General features: G+C 40.4%; 1 protein-coding gene across 1 annotated transcript in view; it reads right to left on the bottom strand.

Annotated features, from left to right (window-relative positions):
* Positions 1 to 16,585, bottom strand: part of LOC126470454 (adenosine 3'-phospho 5'-phosphosulfate transporter 1) — a 99,180-nt gene extending 82,595 nt beyond the window's left edge. Inside the window, exons 1-4 of the mRNA XM_050098303.1 lie at positions 16,339 to 16,585; positions 15,759 to 15,985; positions 15,449 to 15,663; positions 2,639 to 2,863 (exon numbers count right to left, since the gene is read on the bottom strand). Of these exons, the coding sequence (XP_049954260.1) occupies positions 2,639 to 2,863; positions 15,449 to 15,663; positions 15,759 to 15,985; positions 16,339 to 16,367 (696 nt within the window). The 5' untranslated portion in view covers positions 16,368 to 16,585. The remainder of the gene's footprint in view (positions 1 to 2,638; positions 2,864 to 15,448; positions 15,664 to 15,758; positions 15,986 to 16,338) is intronic.
* Positions 16,586 to 26,644: the final 10,059 nt, after the last annotated feature.

Below are 26,644 nucleotides of genomic sequence, written 5' to 3'. Positions count from 1 at the left end.
AGTCATTATTTGAGCTGACTTCAACATAGATATGAGAGCTGATGACATTGCCACTTGTCTGAAGGACTTGGTCTCTACCAATGGCCTACTACTAAATTTCAGAAAATATACTGAAGTAACAGGAGAGACTGTAACATGTACAGACAATATTGTAAGCAGTATGAATTATGGTGTCATTTTAGATTTAAAGAGGTCCAACCAATCAGCCCTTTTTGCCTCAATGTTCAATTAAGGTAAAACCTATACAGCAAAAAGAGTTAGGAACCTCAGCCAGCAAAATGTGAATATATTTGTCTCTAAACTGAAAATTAGTTTTCAGTAACCACTAAATAGAGTGATTTTGTATCAGAATTCACAAGCATATTCAATGCAGGTTTCCCCTTCATAACAGTACGTGGCAAATCCAGTAAGAAACATGTGGATAACTGAAGGCATTGACATCTTTAGCATTAGAAAGAGGAAACTGCACACTGACGCAAAAAATAACCATGATGCCAAGTTTCTCATGTATGTAAACAGCCATAAACAATATTGGACAAAGTTGTTGAACAACCAAAACTAATTGCAAACAATACAATATGTCAAACCACATAAAGGAATCAAAAGCTGCATGGCAGATTGTCAAGACTGAAGGAGTAGTTGAGAAAACTACTCATTTTAACCCTACATTAAAAGTTTATGGGGGAACTGCTGCAAACTCGATATATCTGAGAACAATTCAACAGATACTTTATAACTTCAAATATAAAGGGATAACTTCTCTCCTCCTCTCATAAATCAAACATAAGGCAACGCAGATTTGGAGAATTTAAATTTACCTATGAATGGCTGTCATGAAGTGGCTAGCATTATATCATCCTCAAAAAGTCCTAAATTTGTGAACTGGGATGAGATTACAATAAAAACAGCACGTCATATTTAGTCCCAACTCTGTCACATAATAAATCTATCATTTGACAACAGCTACTTTCCTGACAGGTTTAATTAGGAAGAAGTTCCACCCATCCACAAAAGGGGCAGACAAAATGAGATACGAAATTTCTGCCTAGTACTAATATTGTGAATTTTCTTCTAAAATATGATAGTGAACAATATGTCATCAATCAGAAAAATATAACAAAATCTGTAACACTGATTCTCAATAATCAACATGGATTCATGAAAGGACAAAGTACTGTGCACACTGTTAATGAACTAAAATAAGCAAATGTCTTTATAACAAGCTGTGTGTAACCAGTATCTCGAGTGATAAGGTAAACCATAAGGTGCTTCACAAAATGACTGCTTATGGTTCCCACGAAAAGTCTTCAAAGCTTGTCCTCATCCTATCTAAAAAACAGGTAACAGAGGATGGTTACACAACAAAAAGATGAGACAATGTGTTCCAGCTGGCAGGAGACACAAGCAGGCAGATCACAGGGATCCACACTAGGCCCATTACTGCTCCTGTATCACATAAATGACATGCCATGCAAGATAACCTCACAACTAATTCTGCATACACACAACGCAAGAGCAAATGTTTGCTATAAAACAGTTTTGAGCTAGCACAGAATACTATACAATAAGCTCATCAAGAACTTGAAATTTGGATAAATAATGATGCTATGAAACTGAACCTTATAAAAAATACAAATTGTACATTTCAGGACAAAACAAATTGCTGAATATGTATCACAGCTAAATTATGATGGCAAGGAACTGATCACTGGAGATTATTAAAATTTCTTGGAGTTACTATAAACAAAAACTTGCCATGGAATGATTACACGGATTGCCATGGAATGATTACACAGATTGCATAGGAGGGCTATTAAACTGTTTTGTTTACGAAATGAGAGTTCTAAACAATGTAACTGACTTAGCTGTTAAGAAAAAATGTTTATCATTCATAATTTATATCGGCTCTCAGATATGATATAATTTATTGGGATGATGAAAATGCAAATATCTTGAATGTTTAACCTACAAAAATCATCAGAGCTGTGATGGAAACAAACAACAGGCAATCATTGAAACCATTATTCAAAAGCCTTCACTTCATGACAGTTGCTTTTATGTTTATATATAAAATACTTCTCTTTGAAATAAAAAATGCTCGCTTTTTCAAAGGAATTTCTTTTACACATGTTTATGATTCGGAGCATAGATCAGACTATGCATAGGCTTGTCACAGACTTTTCTGGTTAGAAAATACCCCATCTATCACAAGGCATCGAATCTTAGCAATAACATATGGTCCAAGTACAAGGACTACAAACTAAAAACAAGAGAAGTCAGCAAAGTAATAAAAAAGTAGCTGTAATTACAGTGCGGAAGGTTTTACAAACAAGGAGGTGAAGCAGCAGATATTGACAATTGTTATATTGCATGGGGGGGAGGGAGAGGGAGGGGGGAGGGGGGAGGGGGGGAGGGAGGGAGTGGGAGGGGGGGGGGGGGAGAGAGAGAGGGGGGGGGCAATCATGTTTTCCTTTAACACATGTACATGTACTTCCTACATATACCTGTGTAGGCACAGAACTATATTCACTGATAAATCACCAGTATTTCAATCAAATTATTCTATATGACACATCATGTAAAAAATTATTCTATTCTAGTGCATGAGCTGTCTGTTTCATTTATCAACAGTACATACCTGAGTAGGGAAGCTGACATATTTGAGGGCTTCGTATTGGCACCAAGAACTCATTATATTAGAAAATGAGCAGTATACATATTTGTACATTGGAGCTGCATGGCGTGTTTGATTTGTTGTAAGTATATATGTGCCTGACAAAAGGAATGCTAGTATCCGGTTGACAAATACCAGAAACTGGGAGTCAGTAAAATGTCCTTTGGTACCATCACTGGCTTCATATTCCTGGAAAATTTTAAACATACAAACAACAAGAAAATAAAACACCAAGAAGAATAAAAAATTTGGTACTAGCTCTGCAGAATAAAATATTGTAAAATGACTGATAAAATATATGCTACACAACACCCATAATATTCAATGCCAATAAGCAAACCCCATTTCTAACCATCCTTACATAAAATACCACCAAGATACTGAACAATGCACAGTCAAATACTCTGGCATGGTGGTATGATAAGAGTAGGAACAAAAATTTATGAAGATGGAGGTAACATTCATATAGGTGAAGACAACATTCACAACACAGACACTGTTGTGAACAATATCATTTTAAGAAATATAGTGACCAGCCACTTTTTTTATGTATATTTATTTATGTTAATATGTGTTTCAGGCCATCATGTGTCTTCAATTGATGTAATACATACTTGAATCTTCAGTAGGTAAGTCGTTAAAATATCAACAGTCATTTGGATGCTGCAGCTGGCCTGCGCAAAATTAACAACTTCGTTTAGTCACTACACTTTGTGAGTTGTATATTACTGGGGAAGGGGAAACTGTAAGCAATATTGTTATTCTGCACATAATGACATGAGCAACAGATATAAATACACCATTTTACTGTGCTGCAATTTTGGGAAAATGTACACCCTCACAGTAATCCTGGAAAAAAATATTTTAAAAAATGCAGATACCCTCCGATAAATGCAACAGAACATGAACTGGATGGAATATCCCTGAAGTATGCATTGTTCTGCTCATAGTGAAACATATCACATGTCACATAATTTTTATATGTGAACTGTGACTTCGTGAGTTACATTCAATAGCAGTTCAAGTAATGCCATGGCCTACTATGAAAAGCATACATAGTTTTAAATGCACCACCAAATCATTAAATATATATAAAAATGGTTTTTCAACCAACTGCAGTAAGACTTGACCCCACAAATGTCTCAGTCATTTTCAGATTCTCATTGTACTTTTAGCATTACATAACAGACCAAACACAAACAAATGGCCATCTTGGCAGAATTCACACTTTAAAAACAGCTAAGAGGCATTCTGTGATCACTACAATATAAGAACAGTCATTTACAGATGAATTCATTCACATGTTAAGCTGTTCATGAGTTATGCATCAAGTTCAAGTGAAGTATTGGATCAAGTCTTGAACCCAGATAATTATCTTTTGTGGGTTATCACATATGCTAGCCGAGCACGCCCCAATCCTAGTTGAGCAAAACTGATTCGAATGACTAATAACAAATGAAGAAAAAATATTATCCATTAAATACATAACCACAATACATTTTCAGTTTGAACTTTCAGTATTAAGACTGAAAAATTTACTGTCAATTAAGGTCTGTGACAATGGTGATCCATTTTCAAGTGAACTACCTTCATGTAAGTTGCTGAAGGTTGTCTATTACCATTCAACGAGTCCTTACTTCATTTATGCATCTTGTTCGCAACAAACACAAGGGAACTGCATAATTATATTAATGTGATCCATGTCTGTTACCATTAGCACATCTTCCAACTGTTGACACAGCAAGGAAGGGGGAGGAAGTATTTGCAAGTGCAGAGTCAATTGAAATGGGTCATGTTGGTAGTGTGTAACTGCTGAGGCCAATTGCTTGTGAAGCATTTTTATGGCTCATCTGTTACACTGTACAGTAAGTTTACTCATGCTGAACTCAAAAATCAGTTTGAACTCCACAGTGTTTTACTAGGCATGGTCCTAATGAATGTAGTATATTTTTGTATAACTCTGACTTTTAAACTGATTTACAGGTGGACCAGATGTTCAGCATGGACTACGAACTAAAGCGCAAGTAGGCATTTTTCACGTGAAGTCTGGTTTAAACCAAAGCTACAATTTAGTGTTAAGAGCACTACCGCCAAGCATTTCACATTTATGTACAAATTCAGACACCACAAATTTTCATTTCCTACATCATTTTGCTTATGATGTCAAAACTGGTTTGCTCCCCATGCAAAATAATTGTCTCTGAACATCAAAGTTTTGTATCATAACTAACTGTATGGTGTTGCATCTTGTGTGTGGACTATCAGCATCAAGAAACAATAATCCACCAGTTATAGGCTATGCTTGTTATCTCGTGTTCTCTTCTGTTTCCTCTTGTGTAAACACCTGTTCCAATGAATAGTGGTGAATTAATACTGGCAGTTTATCTGGGAATGCTTGTTCACTTGTGTTCACTTCCATTCACTTTAGTATAAAGTAGGCTTTAACAAATCATTGCCATAAATGAAAGCACCAATAAGTGACAGAAAAAAATCACTGAATAATAGGAGATTGGACTTCAGTCCTTTTGATTTCTAGTCTGGTTCTTATCCAATGATCCACACTTCTATAAATAACAGTAATAAGTTATTTATCAAACAGAAGCTGCACTAAGCCACAGAAACAAACATTGGATATACGTGAGAGAGTGCTAATTCAGAAGTAAACACAGATAATTCAGTGGTAGACTACATTACTCATTAGTTGAAGTTATGAATAATAAATAACAAATAATTATTTGTATTCATAGCATTGAATACTATCTTGTGAATAATTATTTTCAATGGGCTTCTTATTCAAATAGTTATCTATGTAGAAAGTTATTCAAATGATGCCCAACCCTGGCCCTATTTGACTTGCCACAGGAATCTTCCATACTCCACAAAAATATATAACAAATTTAACCCATTTATTCGCTTGTGATACAGCCTGAGGCAGTACAATTGCCCTGCCCAAAAAATCAGATTTCTAGATTCAAGCCCTGGTCTTGCATGAAGTTTCAATTTCTATCACATAAGCAACACAGAATACAAGAATTCCACCTCAAATTTAGTTTTTCATAGCGTTTGGCAGATCCCATCAAGGAGGTGGTCTTACAGGATTTAGGAGGATTTATTTAAGTTATATATTAACAAACGAAGGCAACTTGCAGAAACTCAACCAGTACACTGACTTAACAATACACTCACATTATATTATTAAAACCATACACACTTAAACCTGCTAAACTTAACTGAGTATTAGAAGGAAGGCAACTGCTCTGGACAAAAGTTGCTTATACCACAGTCGTTTTAAATAGCTGCTTTATATGTTTTACTGTTGTTCAACTGTGTATAAATGCATGGTATTCGTGGCTTTGGAGATGTCAGAAAGAATAGACAACACACACTCATACATAACTGATTTGCCTCATTTAGGCAATGAGTCCACAATCTTCAATGCAGATTCACATTTACATTTGACCTCCAGTGGCAATCTGACTAAAATTGGCAACCAAATTGGACATGGACTGCAATATGTTGTGCTAGGTGGGAAAGTGATTCGACCATTCGACCAGGAGTGTGCCTAGACAGTCTGCACATTTGCGATAAATACTGGGTCTGGATGGTGCAGCAATTAATGCAACTGCCGAGTAAGCAGGAGATACTGCGTTCGAGTTGCTGCTGATTCCACAAAAAGTCCTGATGCAGCTGATATTATTAATTACTTCCCTTTCCAACCCCCCCCCCCCCCCCCCCCCCGGCATCTTCAATTTACACAATACAACTGTGTGTTTATAGTATCCTGTTCAACATTGCCAATGCGAGAAAGTCTCAAGTGCCTATTAATAGACCTAAATCTACACCTACATACATACTCTGCAAGCCACTGTATGAGACATGGCGGAGGGTACCACATACCACTACTAGTCATTTCATTTGCGGTTCCACTCGCAAATAATGTGAGGGAAAAACTACTATCTATAAGACTCCATACAAGGACTAATTTCTCTCAACTTCATGATCCTAACACAAAATGTATGTCAGCAGCAGTAGAATCGATCTGCACTCAGTCTCAAATGTTGGTTCCCTTAATTTCTGCAATAGTTCCTTGTGAAAAGAGCTTCACCTTCCCTTCAGGGATTCCCATTTGAGTTCCAAAGGTATTTCCTTAACAGCTGTGTGCTGACTGAACCTACCAGTAACAAATCTAGCAGCACACTTCTGAACTGCTTTTATGTTTTCCTTTAATCTGACCTGGTTGGAATTCAAACACTCGAGCAATATTCAAGAATGGGTCACACCACTGTTCTACAATCTGACACCTTTATAGATGAGCTACACTTTCCCAAAATTCTCCAAATAAAATAAAGTCTAGCATTTGTCTTCTCAGCTAACAATCTAACACACTCATTTCATACCACTTTGCAACATTATGCCTAGCTATTTAATTGTTGTGACTGTGACAAGCATTACGTTAATAATGCCATATTCAAATGTTACAGGGTTTTTCCCCCCGACTTATCCACATTAACTTACATTTTTATACATTTATAGCAAGCTGCCATTCATCACACCAGCTACAAACTCTGTCCAACTTATCTTTATCCCCCTATAGTCATTCAAGGATGACACTTCCTCTTACAACACAGTGACCTCAGCAAAACAGCCATAAATTGATGTTCACCCAGTCCGCCAGATTATTTATGTATACAGAGAATATCAGAGCTCCTATCACACTTCCCTGGGGCAGTCTCGACGATACCCTTGTTTCTGATGCACACTCACCATTGAGGACAATACACTGAATGCTTTCCGGAAATCTAGGAATATGGAATCTGCCTGTTGTCCTCCATCCACGGTTTGTAGAATACCATGTGAGAAAAGAGCCAGCTGAGTTTTGCATGAGTGATGCTTTCTAAATCCGTGTCAATCTGTGGAGAGAAGTTTTTCTGCAAGGAACTTTACTATATTCTAACTGAGAATATGTTCAAGAATTCTGCAGCAAACCCACGTTAACAATATTGATTCATAATTACGCAGGTCCATTCTTTTACCTTTATTATATTCAGGTGTCACCTGCACTTTTTTCCAGTCACTGAGGACTTTGTCCTGGGGAGAGATTTGTGATAAATGCAAGTCAAGTAAGGAGCCAATGCCACAGTGTACTCTCTGTAAAACTAATTGGGATTCCATCTGGACCTGGTGACTTATTTGTTTTCAACTCCTTCAGTTGCTTCTCTATGCCACGGATGCCTACTTCTATGTCCTCCATGCAGGAATCTGTGCAATAGTCACACAATGGTTGTACAATCATCCTGCACGAATGGTTTCTTAAACATGCAAATTAAAACTTCAGCTTTACTTTTTCTGTCTCCTGTCGCCACACAAAATTGGTCAACGAATGATTACAGGCCCTCAACCTGTTTAGTGATTTTAGATATGACCATAATTTTCTCAGGTTCTCAGCAAGATCTTTCACTAAGGTAGGATGGTGGAAGTTGTTGTTTGCTTTGTCAATTGATCTTCCTACAGATGCATGAATTTCTAATCGTTGTTCATCTGTCAACATTTGTGCATTCTTTTTTGAACTGAAAGTGTAACAACCTCTGTCTCTTCAGCATCTTCTGCATCTGATTATTAAACCATGGACAGTCTTTTTCATCCTTAATCCACTTACTTGGCACTTATGTGTTCAGAGCACAATTAACTATCAGCTGAAACTTGGCCCACAATTCCTCTGCATCTATCATATTGCAATTAAATAATGTCCACTCCTTGTCTAGGTAGGATGCTAACAATTGCTCATCCGCTTTTTCTAGCATAAATACTCTCCTAGCCTTCTTGATGAAATTAATTGACTTTAGTAACCATCAACACTTTGCGAGATCATGATCACTAACCCCTACTTCTATACTAACACTGTCATTAAGGTATGTAGATCTACATCAAATTTACAACTTAAATACTGATAGTAACAAAACAATGACTTCTCGATACTAATAATATTACTACGAACACCATCTGTGTAACATCCACAGTATATTCTATTACATGTGTGAGGCATGTAATGACAAAAAAACACTTATGCAAATGAAACAGTTAAATGTCCTTGGTTGGAGTCCTTTTAAGGCACACACATCTATAATACATCTTAAACACTTTGGAGAAATTATGCTTCAATAATTTGGGTACTGAAGCAGGTGTAATCCTCTGGAAACACCTGCATTATGAAGCTTCCGACCCTGGCTGCACACCGTCTCGGTCAAAAAAATGGCTCTGAGCACTATGGGACTCAACTGCTGTGGTCATCAGTCCCCTAGAACTTAGAACTACTTAAACCTAACTAACCTAAGGACATCACACACACCCATGCCCGAGGCAGGATTCGAACCTGCGACCGTAGCAGCAGCGCGGCTCCGGACTGGAGCGCCTAGAACCGCACGGCCACGGCGGCCGGCCACCGTCTCGGTCTTTGCAGATTTCGCAAGGAGCAATTCACAAACACTTAGCACTGAAGAATTGCTTGACACTGCACAAAAGCTGTATGAAAAGCAGTATTGTAGTGTAGACTAAGGATAAACTGAATGGGGTTAAACTGTTTTTAACATACTGCCTTTGTTTTCAGGAGGGCGGAGGCTCTAATCCTCATCTGACCATCCTCATTTAGGTTTTCTGAGGTTTTCCTAAATTACTTCAAGTAGATGCTGGCAGAGTTCCTGCCATAAGGCCACAGCTGACCATCTGACCCATTCTTGTAAACTCAGCTATAAGCATGTAAATGCCTGTAAAAAGTGGGCGAGGAAATCATAAACCTACCTGGTAAGTTAGGCTTAGCATAAACTGATAGGTTAGATTCAACTACACTTAATGTCCAGGAAAGTTCTTCTTTTAAAGGCAACAAAGAAGGGCTGGACCTAAGTGGTTTCCCCAGATTCACATTGTAAAACCAGCTCAAAATAAGCAAGATTTCATAAATATCTGCGCTAGATCCACGAAGATGGCCGAGGAAAATATTAAAGGTCAGAACCAATTTTGTATAAGGAATTTTGTACACAGTTTCTCACCATATGATGTGGTCTAATCTGTTCTGAGAATTATAGCAGGCATAATGATTGCCCTTGTAATACAACTTACTCATCAGCTTTCTGATTTAAGACAGACTATCTCAGTGTTGAAGGTATGAGTGGAAAACGTGTAGTTTTAAATGATTTTGCAAACGAGAATATGCTCGATTCATTACGTCTGAGCAAGAACTGGTGTAAAGGAAATTAAATTTCTTTTCCTGTATTAGATGATTTCAGTTAGTTTATAGTTTCAGCAGAGAGCAGCATACTCATTGGGTTTGTTAATTTATATTAATAAAGTTCTCAGTAGCAGTGTATTAGATCTAGGTTTCTTGTGTACCGAGTTGCACGTTGAAGTGTCAGGTATATATTTTGAGCATTTAAGATTGTTATTGTATCACTTTATGGGTCACCTAATGGTAAACCACTAGTATATATAGATAAAAAAAAACACCTTGAGAAATTATTGATTTCTTTTCACTGTTCTCAGCGAAGAAAGTATAGTATAGTATAGTGATTGGTGGCGACACAAATTAATGTAAATGATTTTAAAAATCTGTTAAGACAATTTGATTTTGGTTTTACTGACTGTAAACCCACAAGAGAGACTGCTTGTGTTGAGAATATACTTACAAATGTTAGTAGAAGTCTAATGAGCTCTGATGTAGTGGTTTTTGCTTTCTTAGACTGTGATTCAGTTTGGGTAGAAATAAGCAGGCCTAATACATAGTCTAAAGAGCTCAAAGTGCCTACACTGGCAATCATAAGATCAATAATATACGACAAAAATTTCTAATTTTATGGTTTCACTCAATAATCATGACTGAAAAGATCTGTTTGACAATAATGTTCAATAGATTTTTTCATGCTTTCTTAAATAGTTTTGAGACCAACTTTCCTCAGTACAAATGTAAAGTCAATATCAACACATGTAACACAAATAAGCATTCACACAGGAACACGGGGTATGCCTTTCAATTAGCCAATATGAAAAACACAGTGTTGACGTATTTAGATTTTTGTGGACTATACTAAACAGATATGGCTAAGCTAAGATACTTTAAGAGCACGAAAGTATTATAAAAATACAGTCAATGAGGCTACAAAACAACATAACTTGTTTAATACAGAGTCATTTCAAAATAAGTGCAAGGAAGCATGTAGTGTAATGAATTCAGTGGCAAAAAGCAAACAAAAAGAGACTGTAGCTGTATCACCAACTGAATTTAATAACTTTTGTATACAGCCTGTTAACAAAATTTGTGAAAGCACTGATAGGCTCGTGAAACTGTATTTGATATCATAAAATGTCATAATGTAAGCTGTGCACTGAAAGACAAATTTTTGTTCTAAGAAGTAACACCAGAAAAATTTTAGGCCTTCTGATGGTGTAGATACATATGATTTATCTAGACAAATGATTGTATCATATTTCCCCTTAGTTATTGTATTAATAAATGTTTAAAGGAGGAGGATATTACCGTTTAACGTCCCGTCGACAATGAGGTCATTAGAGACGGAGCACAAGCTCGGATTAGGGAAGGAAATCGGCCATGCCCTTTCTAAGGAACCATCCCGGCATTTGCCTGAAGCGATTTAGGGAAATCACGGAAAACCTAAATCAGGATGGCCGGACGCGGGATTGAACCGTCGTCCTCCCGAATGCGAGTCCAGTGTGCTAACCACTGCGCCACCTCGCTCGGTAAATGTTTAAATGAAGGTGTATTTCCAGAGGTTCAAATTAGCAAGAGCTGTGCCCATTTATAAGAAGGGAAAGAGAAATTGCCCCTCTAGTTATCGCCCAGTATCTCTGACACTGTTTTATCTAAAGTTTTAGAATATGTCGTCTGTTACCAGTTATGTTATTATTTGGACCATAATATTCTTTCTGCTGCACACTTTGGCTGTAGAATGTGCAAATCTATTGTTTATGTTAATGACTCTTTGATTAAGAAGGTGCTTCATGCTTATGAAAAGAGAAACTTTGTTCAGGCTACTTTTTGCGACCTTAGCAAGTCCTTCAACCGTGTACAACATGATTCACTTATCAAAAAAATAGTTTACTATGAAATCATTAACAATACTGTAGATGACATTTCTGAATCATTTATTAATAACTGCAAGCAAACTGTCTTGAGAAGGAGAGATCTCAGATAGCTGAAATATATGTGGTATATCACAAGGTTCGCGTTTGGGACCTTTATTATTTAATCTACTGATAAATTATTTGCCACTTTATGTAAACACTCATGCTAGTCTCTCCACTGATGATACCACTTTTTTCAATGTTAGATCAGACTTTGATACCCTTCAATTTGTAACTAACAACATTCAGTCGCAAGTAGGGTCTGTCAGTCTGGTTTCGAACTAATGGATTTTCGCCCAGTGAGAGTAAAACTCAACAAACTGTATTTAGCTTAAGAGATCTACCAGTAAATGACTGTTTAGGCAGTGTTAAGTTTTTTAGTATTGCCACTGATAAGAATTTGTCAGGTTGGGGTTGGGTTGTTTGGGGGAAGAGACGAAACAGCATGGTCATTGGTCTTATCGGATTAGGGAAGGACGTAGAAGGAAGTCGGCCATGCCCTGTTAAAGGAACCATCCTGGCATTTGCCTGGAGTGATTTACGGAAATCACAGAAAACCTAAATGAGGATGGCTGGACGTGGGATTGAACCGTCGTCCTCCCGAATGCGAGTACAGTGTGCTAACCACTGCGCCACCTCACTTGGTGAATTGTCTTGAGATCCACACACTGAATATATGTTAGTGCCAGGTTGTCTAGAGTGGTGTATTTGCTAAGAATTAAAAAAAAAAAAAAATCACTTTAGCTTATGTAAGATCCACATATTTTGCTGTTTTTGACAATATTATATCGTATGAACTTTTATTTTGTGGTAAGAGCACACATGTTCAGCATATTTTGGTATTTCAAAATAAAGTTATTAGGACTATCGAAATATCAGAAAAACTTGACCAGTGCACATCATTGTTTATTGACTTAAAAATATTAACTGTAATAAACTTTATGAAGATGGTATCAGACATGTCCGAAAGAACAGATACCATCTTCATGTAGTTAAGGCTAATCAGCCATTGACCTCCTCCTGTGCGGATGCATACGTATTGCCCGAACTCTTATGGGACTCGGTAAGGTTGTCTGCCGTGAGTAATGGGTGTAATGGGCAGGGGCAGTACGAATGTAGTGTGTGGACATGAAGTTGGGAATGTAGGCCTCATGGGGAGCGTGCAAGGGATATCGCACTATGCTCTGTGCCCTCGCTGGCTCAGATGGATAGAGCGTCTGCCATGTAAGCAGGAGATCCCGGGTTCGAGTCCCGCTCAGGGCACACATTTTCAACTGTCCCCCTTGATATATGTCAATGCCTGTAGGCAGCATAGGGTCTTGATTTAATCATCATTTCATTGTAATAAACTTGTATATTTACTCTGCTCTCTTGTATACAAAGAGTATCAGAATTCCAGCTTAGACAGGATTTGCACTCTAATGGCACTAGAAATAATAGGCATACTGACATACCTTACTGTAGTCTATCTAAATCATCAAATAACTATGGAGTGGGGGGTTGAAAATGTTCAACAAACTGCCTCTAGAATGGATAGAAGCTCCATTCAACTGATTTAATCACATACTGTACAGCTGTTTATCAATTAATCATTATCACTCAGTTAATGAATTTTATGAATGTGAAAATGTGACACCACAGTGGTAATCATTTGGACACTGCACCATAATTTCTTCAACAGCATTAATGTAAGACACTTTAACCAAATTGTTTTAGCTTAAATATTGTACTTCATTGGAAATTTATTGTAATTTAGGGTTTTATGAACTAATATTTTTTGTGTATATACTGTATATTTATATAGAATCGCAACTTGAAATTATCTACTGCTGTAACAATTGAACAATAATACTGTTTTATTTATTGAATTCATTAAAAATGTCATGTCTATGACAATAATACTCACAGCCCAGACAGTAAGCCTGTCTGATACCACTGCTTGCAGCAACTGTCAAGGATGGCTACTTCCATCAGCAAAATAATCCTTTACCAATTACAACGGGAAATTATCATAAATAACGCTGTAATGGCAGCCAGCAGTGGAGTTTATAGAGGTACAACAGTGCCTCTAGTGCCTAAGTTGTGTAGTACACATTAATTGTCACGATTTCTACAATTCACTACCACAAGTATTGCAATTATACTGCAAAAAGTACATATGATGGAGACATTATATTTAATTCAAATTACACAACTACGGTGGCCATGGTGGTCTTGTGGGTAACACTAGACTTCGGCCCTGAACATCCTGGGTTCAATTTGGGATAGGGACATGGAAATTTCAGTTCTTTCAGTACTGCCCATTCGCAGCATGCTGTTGATAGAGTGCCAGGGATCTTTTTTGTGGCTATAAGCTAGCCAGCATGAAGGGCCCACCACCTTCCCAGTGCCTTGGAACTACCTAAAGTCAGGCCAATAGGCTGGCCACGGGCTTGCGCCACAGACTATCTTACCCAACTACGACCAAATATATTACAATAGTCACACCCCAAGCTTAACTTTGCACAATTTACCCTTTGGAGGACTCAAAATCAACTTTAACACATGTAGAACACTATTACTGAAGCTTTACATCATCCCTGTGAACAAGAACAGAACCTCTGAGGTCTAGTGAACAACATGAGCCAACTGTACATTGTTTGAAGTGCTATTACATACGTTAAGTATGGACTGGGCTGTTTCTGTTTGTATGTTTCAGTTGTAAATATTGATTTTATATTTTGTTTGTACTATGGGCCTGTATTTCTTTTCTTGTGGTTGGTGGCTTACATTGTATTGTTCAGATTAGTTAACAACTCAATGCAGGGGTGACAGATTGATGAAGCACTGGCAGAGATGTGCATCTTCACAAATGGCCAACAGCTAGCACCACTAGCACGATAACATTACCAAAATAAAATCCAGTGAACTAACAACACTTTCACGGGAATACACAATTTTGAGCTCGGAATTTTCTCGTTATTAACTCCTTCAAACATATAAAAACTTGAATGTCTATTAGACATGATGAGGCATGTGCAGGCTGTATTGACAGACTGATCTGCAGCTTACCCCAAGGTAAAGGTTAGATTGAAAGGTAACAGTGTGGTTGAGAGTTGGCAAGGCAGTACTGAAGGAATAAAAAACATGTTAGTCAAACATAAGCTTGATGTGACAAGGCCTTACAAAATTTAGAAAAAAGTTGAATGAAAAGAACACAGAAAAAAATTCTGTAGGCTACCCTAAACAAGTGTATTAAGACGGAAAAGCCTTATTTCAATGGTATTTCTGTAATCACCCAGACTTACGAAGCCACCCAGTAGTTTATAAATTCATCTACAGCTGTGTATTTCACTTATTTCAAGTTAGTTTTATCACTGGTCATACGACAACATAATAGCTTTCCACATCCAGATCCTCCAAAATGGGGAAAAGTCAGGATAATGTATTTGCTACTTCTATACAAACACCTGATACACAATGGTACCACTCTATGATCTCTGTACCCCTACAAAGGCTTTAGAAACAATGGTAGCTTCTCAAAATATTCATACAACATAGATCTCTCATGCTGAATATACTCACAAAGCTACGGCTGGTTAATATCAAGACAGCTACCCTGTCCACATAGGTGAAAGAATAACTATGAACATAAATGAAAATTACCTGAGTCATGACCTTCTCTTGAAGAATTCCCCATGTCAGATATGTAGTCTGAAGTCCCATGAAGCAGAAAACAATTAATAATGTTTCTTGAAGTATGGTGCGTGGTGGCTGAGGTGCATGCGATGCCGACTGACCACTCTGTTTGTTATCTACTCCTAGTAATGGTTCTGGCCCAAGAAAGCACACTTTAACTAATCTCGTTACACAACTATTACCTGGTTTTCGAAAAAAGAAGGATATAAGGAAGATTATCGCTGTGATACACTATGTAACATACATTTCAATAGCATATTCTGATAAACAGGCATACCCTCTAGTTCTAAATGTTTGCTCCTCTTTACATACATAAAAATAAAAAATCCAGGGACAAACACTGTGGCATACCCAAGAATGTTTAACATCAGTCGTGTAACCCAGTTGTCACTTAAAGTTAAATAAAGACCTGACGGCTCTAATCTTTGCTGATCCATGACTATTAATGATTTTAGGAACTGTGAAGCTAGATATGAGACAGCAATGGTTGCAGCGAAACACAACCTGTAAAATCAGAATTTTACGATAGCTACAGATAGTTATTTTCTCAGTAACCAGCAATAACCATTGAGAGTAATGACTAGAAATGAGATACTGATGTGACGCGCAATATTTAAGAGGGTGATTTGTAATGTGTAACATTTAACCGGGTGATTAAGTTTCTAATAATGTAGAAAACGACGGCACACGCTCAGAAACTGTCACAAAATAGAATTGTGTACTGTATTACAAACACTACATCGCTGGTAACAGGTCTGTAAAAGACGAGATATACACGAAGTCACATAGATTTTCTCATTTCAAGCATTTCTTCGATCTATGTTTACAATTTTAAAAAAATACGCTTAGGCACTTGCCCTATAGTCAATTCTAGCGGCCGATACATTGTTTCTTTGCACTGTACACTATATTTTGAATTAAAATGACAGAAAACAAAATCTCTGGACACGACGGATCATTAAAACGTTTTGCAAATAAATGCTATGTGTACGCTCACATCACTACATACAAGTTTAACTGTTCGCCGTCCGTCCCTCACTTTATCAACCACACAACTTACAACACACATCTCACACACGTAAACCAAACCACAACAAAGCAAACATCACCGCGCAGCCTAGAATCAAAGATAGAACCACAATCCAAAACGTCAGAAAGATCGACGCCTACGTGACGATATATGAATCGATATTTCCAGATCCGGTAATTTTCTTGAAATATTTCCTAAATTTTACAGTTATTTCCAGGCCCATAAACTTATCAGAACTTGAACTCAGTTTAAAATGTTTTAATGATTTGAATAATAAAACAATGAAACTGTTTTTAATGATTTAAATAATAAAACAGTGTACCAGATACGATTTTGCATGCAGAGTATGGCGTATTTCAGAAATTTATTTCTATTTTCAAGTGTTAATTATTTAACTTGGTATTGTATGTGATATCTGCGTATGTGTTCTGCAGAACAACACACACGCACACATCAAATGTAAATACCGAGTCATATTAGACTTCAACGAAATGGAACGGCTGTCCACATCACCGTCAGCATTACAGACCGTTAAATACCCACCGATTTTAACTTCGCAATTAGCTATGCATCTATATTTAGTGTCGACGATTGTGCTAAGGTGTTTTGCACAGATTCCAGTCGCCAAGGGACACACGAAGAAAGCAGCTACCAAGACACTATTTGGACTATACCATTACAATTTTTTGTTGTACAGATTAAGAAACACAGTGCAGACGTGGCAGAGATTTATATACCATATTTTACGTGACGTCCTGCCTGTCATTTGCTATCTTGACGATATTTTCATTTTCTCTGAGTCCTTGCAAGGCGGTTTACAACATGTAAGCCAACTCTTTCGATGCCTTGAAGATTTTGACATCCTCATTAATACACAGAAATCTGTGTTTGCAAAAGCGGAGATCTCTTTTCTGGGCTGCAAGGTCTCCTGCACTGTAGTGGCACAACTGTAAGAAAAGGTTTCAGCTATTCAAAATGTGCCGCACCCTACTATATACAGAGGCCTTCGGTGATTTATTGACATGATTAACTTTAACTGTGTCTTTTACCACAAGCTGCAGTTGTGCAACACCCTGTCGATCTGCTTGTCACCAGCAAAAAACACTTCTGGCAACAGAAAAATTGAGTGATCTGTGGAAGCATCTCAAGCGTTTGAAGATTTGAAGACAGTACTGTCTAAGGCAACACTACTAACACATCCGAAGCCTAGCGCACTGGCAGGGCGTTTTGTTGATGGCAGGCAGGTAGCAGTGGGCTCTGTCTTACAGCAACAGATCCTCAGATCTTGGCAACCTGTGGCATTTTTCTCCAGGCATCTTGCCGAAGTACAAACTAAATGAAGCGCTATAGATAGAGAACTAGCTGTTAAACAGTTCTGACACATTTTAGAAGGCCAATACTTTGCAGTATTTACACACTGTTAGCTATTTATTTCTGTTTTGCAGTGGCCAACTGAACACATCAGCCTCATCAATACTGACATACAGAATCTGTGACACAATTTACAACGGATGTTCGATACATAAAAGACAAAGACAATACTGTGGTTGACTGTCTTTCTAGAAACATAGCGCAACAATGGTAGATTGGGCGAAGACTGCAGATAGCCAGCTGTGAGAATCTGTCATACAAGAGTACGAGTGATATCAAAAGAACAAACACTTTCGTCACCTGAAAAGGCAGCACCAATGAGACTGATTCAGCTGAGCGACTTAAACTGGCTTTCATTAACAATTCAACATATGATTGGTTAAACAGTTCACTGGCGCTTGCACCTACACAATAACCACCAGTGGCCGTGCCTTACTCTGCTCTGCAGCCAGCAACACCTGCTCTGGGAGGCGTAACTTCTGGCCCACGCCCTGCTGCACCTACAATTATACACATAGACAGATACATCAAAAGCAAGTTCCCAGATGTCCCAGGCACACCAAGCTATCGCATGGACAGGAAGCAGAAGGATGATGTTGGCCAGCTGACTGGTAATAAAACTGCACTAATTGCCCACATGTGCACTATCGGTCACTCCCTTCTTCCACCCACAATTTCTTCGAGAAAGGTGCACACCCATGTCCCTACTGCGGCAGCCTGCCATGGGCATGTGTCGGACATCTCCCCTAAAGTCCTCGGGGAGAGCAGAAGAAAGATGAAGTGCAACGTGCCGTTAGTACAAGCTGCAGCCTCTACAACTTTCTCAAGGGAGTGAAGCTACTGTAGCGACCACAAGATCGACTGAGCGACTAAGCGCAGAGCTAAGTGTTGTGTGAAGTGATAGCTTTATCTCAGTTCACTTTTGATTTTGCCTTGTAAAGTTGTATGTTACTAGTGATCTCCTCAAAGTGTATAAATCTTCAATAAATCGTTATTATGTTTTACCATACACCATTTCCACATTTGTAGTAAGGGTAGCAGCACAGCTTAAAACATACAATGCCATGAAGTAGTATACAAGTATGTGAATATTAAGGGGCTATCCAAAAGTTTCTCTCTGGTAGCAATGCTGCATTGTACGCACAACGCAGCGCAATTTCGATAGAGTTTATAAGCATCATTATGTAGCTAAGGAATTAGTGTAGAATTTGTGTCTTCCTGACACATGTGTAGGAAATGTGGAAAGGTGAACTATGCCGACGTTATTACCAAATGAGTCCAGACAGGATCAACGGCTGTTATTCTTTTATTGGCTGGCGAAGGACAAACACCGGTAAACATCCATCGAAGAATGAAGAATGATTAAGGGGCAGCATGTCTCTTGAAGTCCACCATTGTGAAATGGTGAGCCAAGTTTCATGTTGATTGTGATAACACACATTAAGCAGAACTTATGTCAACTCAAGTGAGAGACATTCGAACGCGCGCCGTGTATTCCTGATCTCCTCCCACGAAATTACTACGCCTTCGGTACCTTAAAAGAGGTCTTGAAGGGTCGACGATTCCACTTCTTCACGCAGAAAGACACATTGTGTTATCAAACGGGTATCTTCAATCTTGTGCGTTGATAGGATGATCGCCTTAATACTCATAGCCATTTTGTCCGACTGGCATACAGATTTTGGACTGTATGGCCTTCAAACCTAAACTTTTTGGTCGCCCCTTTGATTACGTATTGATTTAGGCGATTCAGTAGTTTGTGCTTGTAGTGGCGTGTCCGCAAGGTACTCATGTAATGTATTTTGTTTGTGCCATTAAAGACTTATTCCATTCTAGAGTCAGTACATGTTCTAAACTCACTCTTTGAGAGGCTCTCGACTAAACTGCCACAATCCTCGTCATCCATATATTTTGTGAGACGTGTGACTAACCAGGGTGTAGTAATCACTGTTGGGTGGAGTGTTGACAGGCCAGAGTTGGCGGTCTCCTACGATAAATTTGAGATCTTCTTGTACACATAGCCTGTTGAGCCTACTTGCTGTCGTTATCGTTACGTGCACGTATGGTGTCACGTTTTACACATATGTTGGATTGTATCGACCAGTTTTAGTCCTTGAGTTAACGTTTGGACTACCTCACAGTAATTTAAGTTTTACGTCTGATCATCTCAAAGTTGAATACAATTACAATCTTCCATTATGATTACATGAGCACGTAAGTTATTTATTATTTCTCCTCTGTAAAAGTCAAACCAGGGTCCACCGGTCTATCCACAGCAACTTTGTATATTCTTCTTTTGACCTGTGTGCGAGCCTGGTCGACATACCAATAAGTATTCTATCGAAATTAGTGGCTGATTTGGTTCTTCACTCCTAATGTTTCGATCTATTTGAACCTTCTTTCATTTTCCTACCATGGCGCATTTGTCGCCTACATTGCGACTCTCAGTACCTATTTCCGAATAGCCGGCATGTCGTGTGCCTCGCCCATCCGCTCAGAGCTGTAAAATGGTACAGCTACCCCACTGTATGTCCGTAGACAGTCAGCCAGAACACTCTCACTTTCTTACAGCGTTAAAATATTTCCGGCATGTCCCAGCTAACCTGCAACACATAATTTCTTGCATGCAAAACCGTCATTTCTTGTTCTCTGCAATAATGATGTACGCTATTGGCAGAATAGTAACGCCAGAACACCAATCTTGACTCTACAGAAGAAGTCAAGCCCAACTTGTGCACTAAGAGTCAAATATACTAATAGCATATACTGGTTTTTACAGTACTATCAGTGCTGAGAAAAAGGCCAACGAGAGTAATGACGGCTCCAGCAGCAAGCCACATCAGAAAGAGAATTGTAGAAGTGAAAGAAACTGACTGCGGTTATAGGAAGGTTAGTGTCTGCTTACTTTTCGTCAGCTTGAGGGTGAAGCTCTCAATGCAGCGAAGCAGGCTGTGTTCTACCTGCTCCTGCCTTGTGCCCCAAGCAAAATTCCACGAGAAAGTACGGACAACCTTGAAGGGGGAGGGGGGGGGGGCAACCACAGCTATGAGTATTCATCTTGGGTATTAATAACTGCTTCAGCTGCATTTAATCCTTTATTACTGGATCACAACCGGTTTCGTGGCAGTGAATATGTGGCTTTTAGTGCCACGAAAACGGTCGTGGCCCAGTAATAAAGGTCTAAATACAGCTGAAGCGGTTATTAATACCATAAGAAAGTGTTGAGGAAATAAAATATAGTAGTTCAAGATACCAATTCTGAACACCACATTCTCTATTAATTGAAAAAATAACACCGAAGCAAGACATTTCACTGTTAATGGCTGTTATTAGATTATGTCCCAGCAATTCTCTGGAATTACTGCCCTTTTTCCAACAACAAGAAGTTATGCTGGAATAAACTACTGACCATTTTATGGCTGAAATGCTTCCTTATTCAGGTTGTATACCTTGAGCTGATTTCTCTCATGCTTCTGGCTAGAGTCTCCCAACCTGAAAGCTGACGTTTAGCCAATGGTGGCGGCTGATGACTGCGTTATGGACCATTCTGTTAGAGGCCGAGATGAATGGTAGCAGCCCTCTGAAGTGTCCATCGCTACCCCATGTCGCTCACCTTGTAACATGAAGATAACACTGTCAACATTCCACCAGCATTTCCGCAGCAATTCTCTCACTAGCGCCGACCGTACGTCGCTTCCTCCAAGACTTCCCACACCAGTTCATTGGTTAGTTGTTTTGGCCGCCCGTTTTTTCTAATACATGTAAGCTTGCTTTGTTTATGAAATAATTTACACTCCATATTTACCATTTTAGATTAGTATCTACTTTTCCCCTCTTAGTCAGTATTAAAATCAAATGGCTCTGAGCACTATGGGACTTAACTGCTGAGGTCAACATTCTCCTAGAACTTAGAACTACTTAAACCTAACTAACCTAAGGACATCAAACACATCCATGCCCGAGGCAGTATTCGAACCTGCGACCGTAGGGGTCGCGCGGTTCCAGACTGTAGCGCCTAGAACCGCCCGGCTACTTCGGCCGGCAGTCAGTATTAAGTTCAGCATTATAAGTACTCCTTAGTAACTTTAGAAACATGCTATCTAAAACTCCATCACTACCTTTCCACCACTGACTGTCCTCTTGCTTGTTGCCAGGGCCGACTTTTCCCCCCAGCCTTGGTGCACGACACCACTGCAACTAAGACATCAAGTTTTGGTCCCTTGACGCCTTATTGCACAACATCACTAAAATTCTCAAAAACATTCTTTTGGCCATGAACATAAGTGTTACAAAGGACCCTAAAATCATTCAAATTACATTGAAGCAAAAAAAAAAAAAAAAACAAAAAAACGTGTAGGCATGCGTATTCAAATACAGAGATACGTAAACAGTCAGAATACGGCGCTTCGGTCGGCAACGCCTGTATAAGACAAGTGTCTGGCGCAGTTGTTAGATCGGTTACTGCTGCTACAATGGCGGGTTATCGAAATTTAAGTGAGTCTGAACGTGGCGTTATAGTCGGCGCACGAGCGAAGGGACGCAGCATGTCCGAGGTAGCGTTGAAGCGGGGATTTTCCCGTACGACCATTTCACGAGTGTACCGTGAGTATCAGGAATCAGGTAAAACATCAAATCTCCGACATCGCTGCGACCGGAAAAAGATTCTGCAAGAACGGAACAAACGACTGAAGAAAATCGTTCAACGTGACAGAAGTGCAGCCCTTCTGCAAATTGCTGCAGATTTCAGTGCTGAGCCATTTACAAGTGTCAGCGTGCGAAACATTCGACGAAACATAATCGATATGGGCTTTCGGGGCCGAAGGCCCACTCGTGTACCCTTGATGACTGCACGACACAAAGCTTTACGCCTCGCCTGGGCCCGTCATCACCGACATTGGACTGTTGACTGAAAACATGTTGCCTTTCCAGGTATTTTTTCTCTATTTTCATCTTGGTCAACGTCTCTGCTCCGTATAGTGCAAAACTCCACGTCATAGTCTCCGGTAGCTTTCCTCCTCTTCACGTCCTTGATCGTCTTCTCTACTTCCATTGTCAGTATGTTGGGCTCTTTTTCGTCTTTGTCCATAGTCTCCTCTATCTCTAATTCGATGGCTGGCGGACGTTGTTCCTTATCGTAGAACTCCTTTACGTATTATTTCCATATTTCCAGCACCTCCGCCTGCTCAGTAACCTTTTGTTCTCTAGAGTCCTCTATTCCAAAGGGCCTTACTCCTTTATTCCCGCTCCCTCCCAGTTCCTTCGCTTTCTGGTACATGAGGTCCTACCTCTCTCTTCTCATCAGTTGCTCTATTTCTTAGCACATTTATTCTATGTACTTTTCCTTCACTTTGTCTGTTTCTCTCCTGAGTGCGTTCAAATGGTTCAAACGGCTCTGAGCACTATGGGACTTAACTTCTAAGGTCATCAGTCCCCTAGAACTTAGAACTACTTAAACCTAACTAACCTAAGGACATCACACAACACACAGCCATCACGAGGCAGAGAAAATCCCTGACCCCGCCGGGAATCGAACCCGGGAACCCGGGCGTGGGAAGCGAGAACGCTACCGCACGACCACGAGATGCGGGCCTGAGTGCGTTGTTAAGTCTTTTGTATTCTTCTTCATTAACATTTTTACATTTTCTTCTTTCCCCCATCTTCTCCAGCGTCTCATTGGTGATCCAGGGTTTCCACGCTCTCTTTGGTTCCCTCCCAACTCCACTCATCTCTCAGTTCACCTAATTGTTGTACTGATGTGTGCAGCCAAAAGGTTGCATCTTTCACGCTGCCCCCAAAATCTCTGTTTCACGAGTATGTAGTCTACCAGATATCTGTTAATCTTTCCTGGACTCTTCCATGTGTACAAGTTACACTTCCTTTTCTTGAACCAAATGTTCATTACCACCAATTTACTTCGCTGAGAGAATTCCACTATCATCCCTCCTCTGCCGTTTCTTCTTCCTGACCCATATTGACCCACAATGTTTGCTTGACTGCCTTGTCAAACCACACAGTTCCAGTCGCCCACGATTATCTTCCTCTGCCTTCAGAGTGGATGATGTCTTCTATTTCATCGTACATTTTCTCCACTTCTTCGTCATCATGGTCTGATGTTGCCCTGTACACTTGAACTATCACAAAGTCCACTGGTTCTGCAATTATTTTCACAAACATGGCACCTAACTTAAGTCACACTTTGAACTACATGATTTCCCATCGCTATTCCTATCCCACATTCAAAACTTTTTGCGCTGGAATAAAACACTGCGTAATTACCGAACACCATTTACAACTATCTGCCCACCTTACTTCACTTAAACCCATTATGTTCACTTCACATTTGTCCATTTGTCTCTTCGGATTTTCCAGTTTTCTTGCTGTTCGAAGTGTTCTTAACGTTCCGTGTCCCGATCCCAAAATTAAAATAGCCATCTCTTTTGATGACACCCGCCGAAGTACTCCCCACCTGGAGATGCTAAAATAGATATCTCTTTTGATGGCATTTCCCACGTGGAAAGCCGAACGGCATAATAGTGGCGGTGCACCGAGCAGCGTCTCACGTACGCACCCGGGTGCGCGTCTGCTAATTCGGCAATCGCTTACGGGACACCGGATATACGGCGCCTCTCGTGGACATTTGTCATAGCTTTACCTCCGCAATATCTTATTCCAGGAACTGCCATTATCATTCTCTGTCTTTCGACGTTCAGGAAATATAATAATGTGGTAGTATTTACATTTCCTTTCCACATCGCTGTATCACGGCCGAAGAACCAGTCTATGATTGGTTTCGCCTATGAGTTTTTGATCTTAATCCATCTAAAGTATCATTTGCTCTGTGCATCAAGTCGATACTGATGCTCGCTGCTGTGCGGTACCAGCCTACCCAGTTCGCCAGCTGACCATCCCCTATGACGTGGACCGTGGATTGCAAAGTTGCCTCATCCGCCAGATCCGCCGTACCGACGATATTCAACCTCGTCTTCACTGCCGTTGAGGTCTTCACCGTTACCCCGGCAACGGTCCCTCACGAGGTACTATCACCTGGCCCATGTGAGACAAGGTTTTTTAACGAGGTTTTACTCCTCCACCACCTCCTTTCTCATCCGGGCTTGGGATTGGCTACGGCGAAACTGATATACACTGGATGAACATTTGTACAACTTTGAATTAATGTTTATCGAATTAATTACACTACTGGCCATTAACTTTCCTACACCAAGAAGAAATGCAGATGATAAACGGATATTTATTGAACAAATACACTCCTGGAAATTGAAATAAGAACACCGTGAATTCATTGTCCCAGGAAGGGGAAACTTTATTGACACATTCCTGGTGTCAGATACATCACATGATCACACTGACAGAACCACAGGCACATAGACACAGGCAACAGAGCATGCACAATGTCGGCACTAGTACAGTGTATATCCATCTTTCGCAGCAATGCAGGCTGCTATTCTCCCATGGAGACGATCGTAGAGATGCTGGATGTAGTCCTGTGGAACGGCTTGCCATGTCATTTCCACCTGGCGCCTCAGTTGGACCAGCGTTCGTGCTGGACGTGCAGACCGCGTGAGACGACGCTTCATCCAGTCCCAAACATGCTCCATGGAGGACAGATCCGGAGATCTTGCTGGCCAGGGTAGTTGACTTACACCTTCTAGAGCACGTTGCGTGGCACGGGATACATGCGGACGTGCATTGTCCTGTTGGAACAGCAAGTTCCCTTGCCGGTCTAGGAATGGTAGAACGATGGGTTCGATGACGGTTTGGATGTACCGTGCACTATTCAGTGTCCCCTCGACGATCACCAGTGGTGTACGGCCAGTGTAGGAGATCGCTCCCCACACCATGATGCCGGGTATTGGCCCTGTGTGCCTCGGTCGTATGCAGTCCTGATTGTGGCGCTCACCTGCACGGCGCCAAACACGCATACGACCATCATTGGCACCAAGGCAGAAGCGACTCTCATCGCTGAAGACGACACGTCTCCATTCGTCCCTCCATTCACGCCTGTCGCGACACCACTGGAGGCGGGCTGCACGATATTGGGGCGTGAGCGGAAGACGGCCTAACGGTGTGCGGGACCGTAGCCCAGCTTCATGGAGACGGTTGCGAATGGTCCTCGCCGATACCCCAGGAGCAACAGTGTCCCTAATTTGCTGGGAAGTGGCGGTGCGGTCCCCCTACGGCACTGCCTAGGATCCTACGGTCTTGGCGTGCATCCGTGCGTCGCTGCGGTCCGGTCCCAGGTCGACGGGCACGTGCACCTTCCGCCGACCACTGGCGACAACATCGATGTACTGTGGAGACCTCACGCCCCACGTGTTGAGCAATTCGGCGGTACGTCCACCCGGCCGCCCGCATGCCCACTATACGCCCTCGCTCAAAGTCCGTCAACTGCACATACGGTTCACGTCCACGCTGTCGCGGCATGCTACCAGTGTTAAAGACTGCGATGGAGCTCCGTATGCCACGGCAAACTGGCTGACACTGACGGCGGCGGTGCACAAATGCTGCGCAGCTAGCGCCATTCGACGGCCAACACCGCGGTTCCTGGTGTGTCCGCTGTGCCGTGCGTGTGATCATTGCTTGCACAGCCCTCTCGCAGTGTCCGGAGCAAGTATGGTGGGTCTGACACACCGGTGTAAAAGTGTTCTTTTTTCCATTCCCAGGAGTGTATATTATACTATTACTGACATGCGATTACATTTTCACGCAATTTGGGTGCATAGATCCTGAGGAATCAGTACCCA

This window comes from Schistocerca serialis, chromosome 3 (assembly GCF_023864345.2).
Source record: "Schistocerca serialis cubense isolate TAMUIC-IGC-003099 chromosome 3, iqSchSeri2.2, whole genome shotgun sequence".
NCBI lineage: Eukaryota > Metazoa > Arthropoda > Insecta > Orthoptera > Acrididae > Schistocerca > Schistocerca serialis.
Note: the sequence above shows the minus strand (reverse complement) of the source record. Positions and strands in the feature narration are given on the sequence as shown.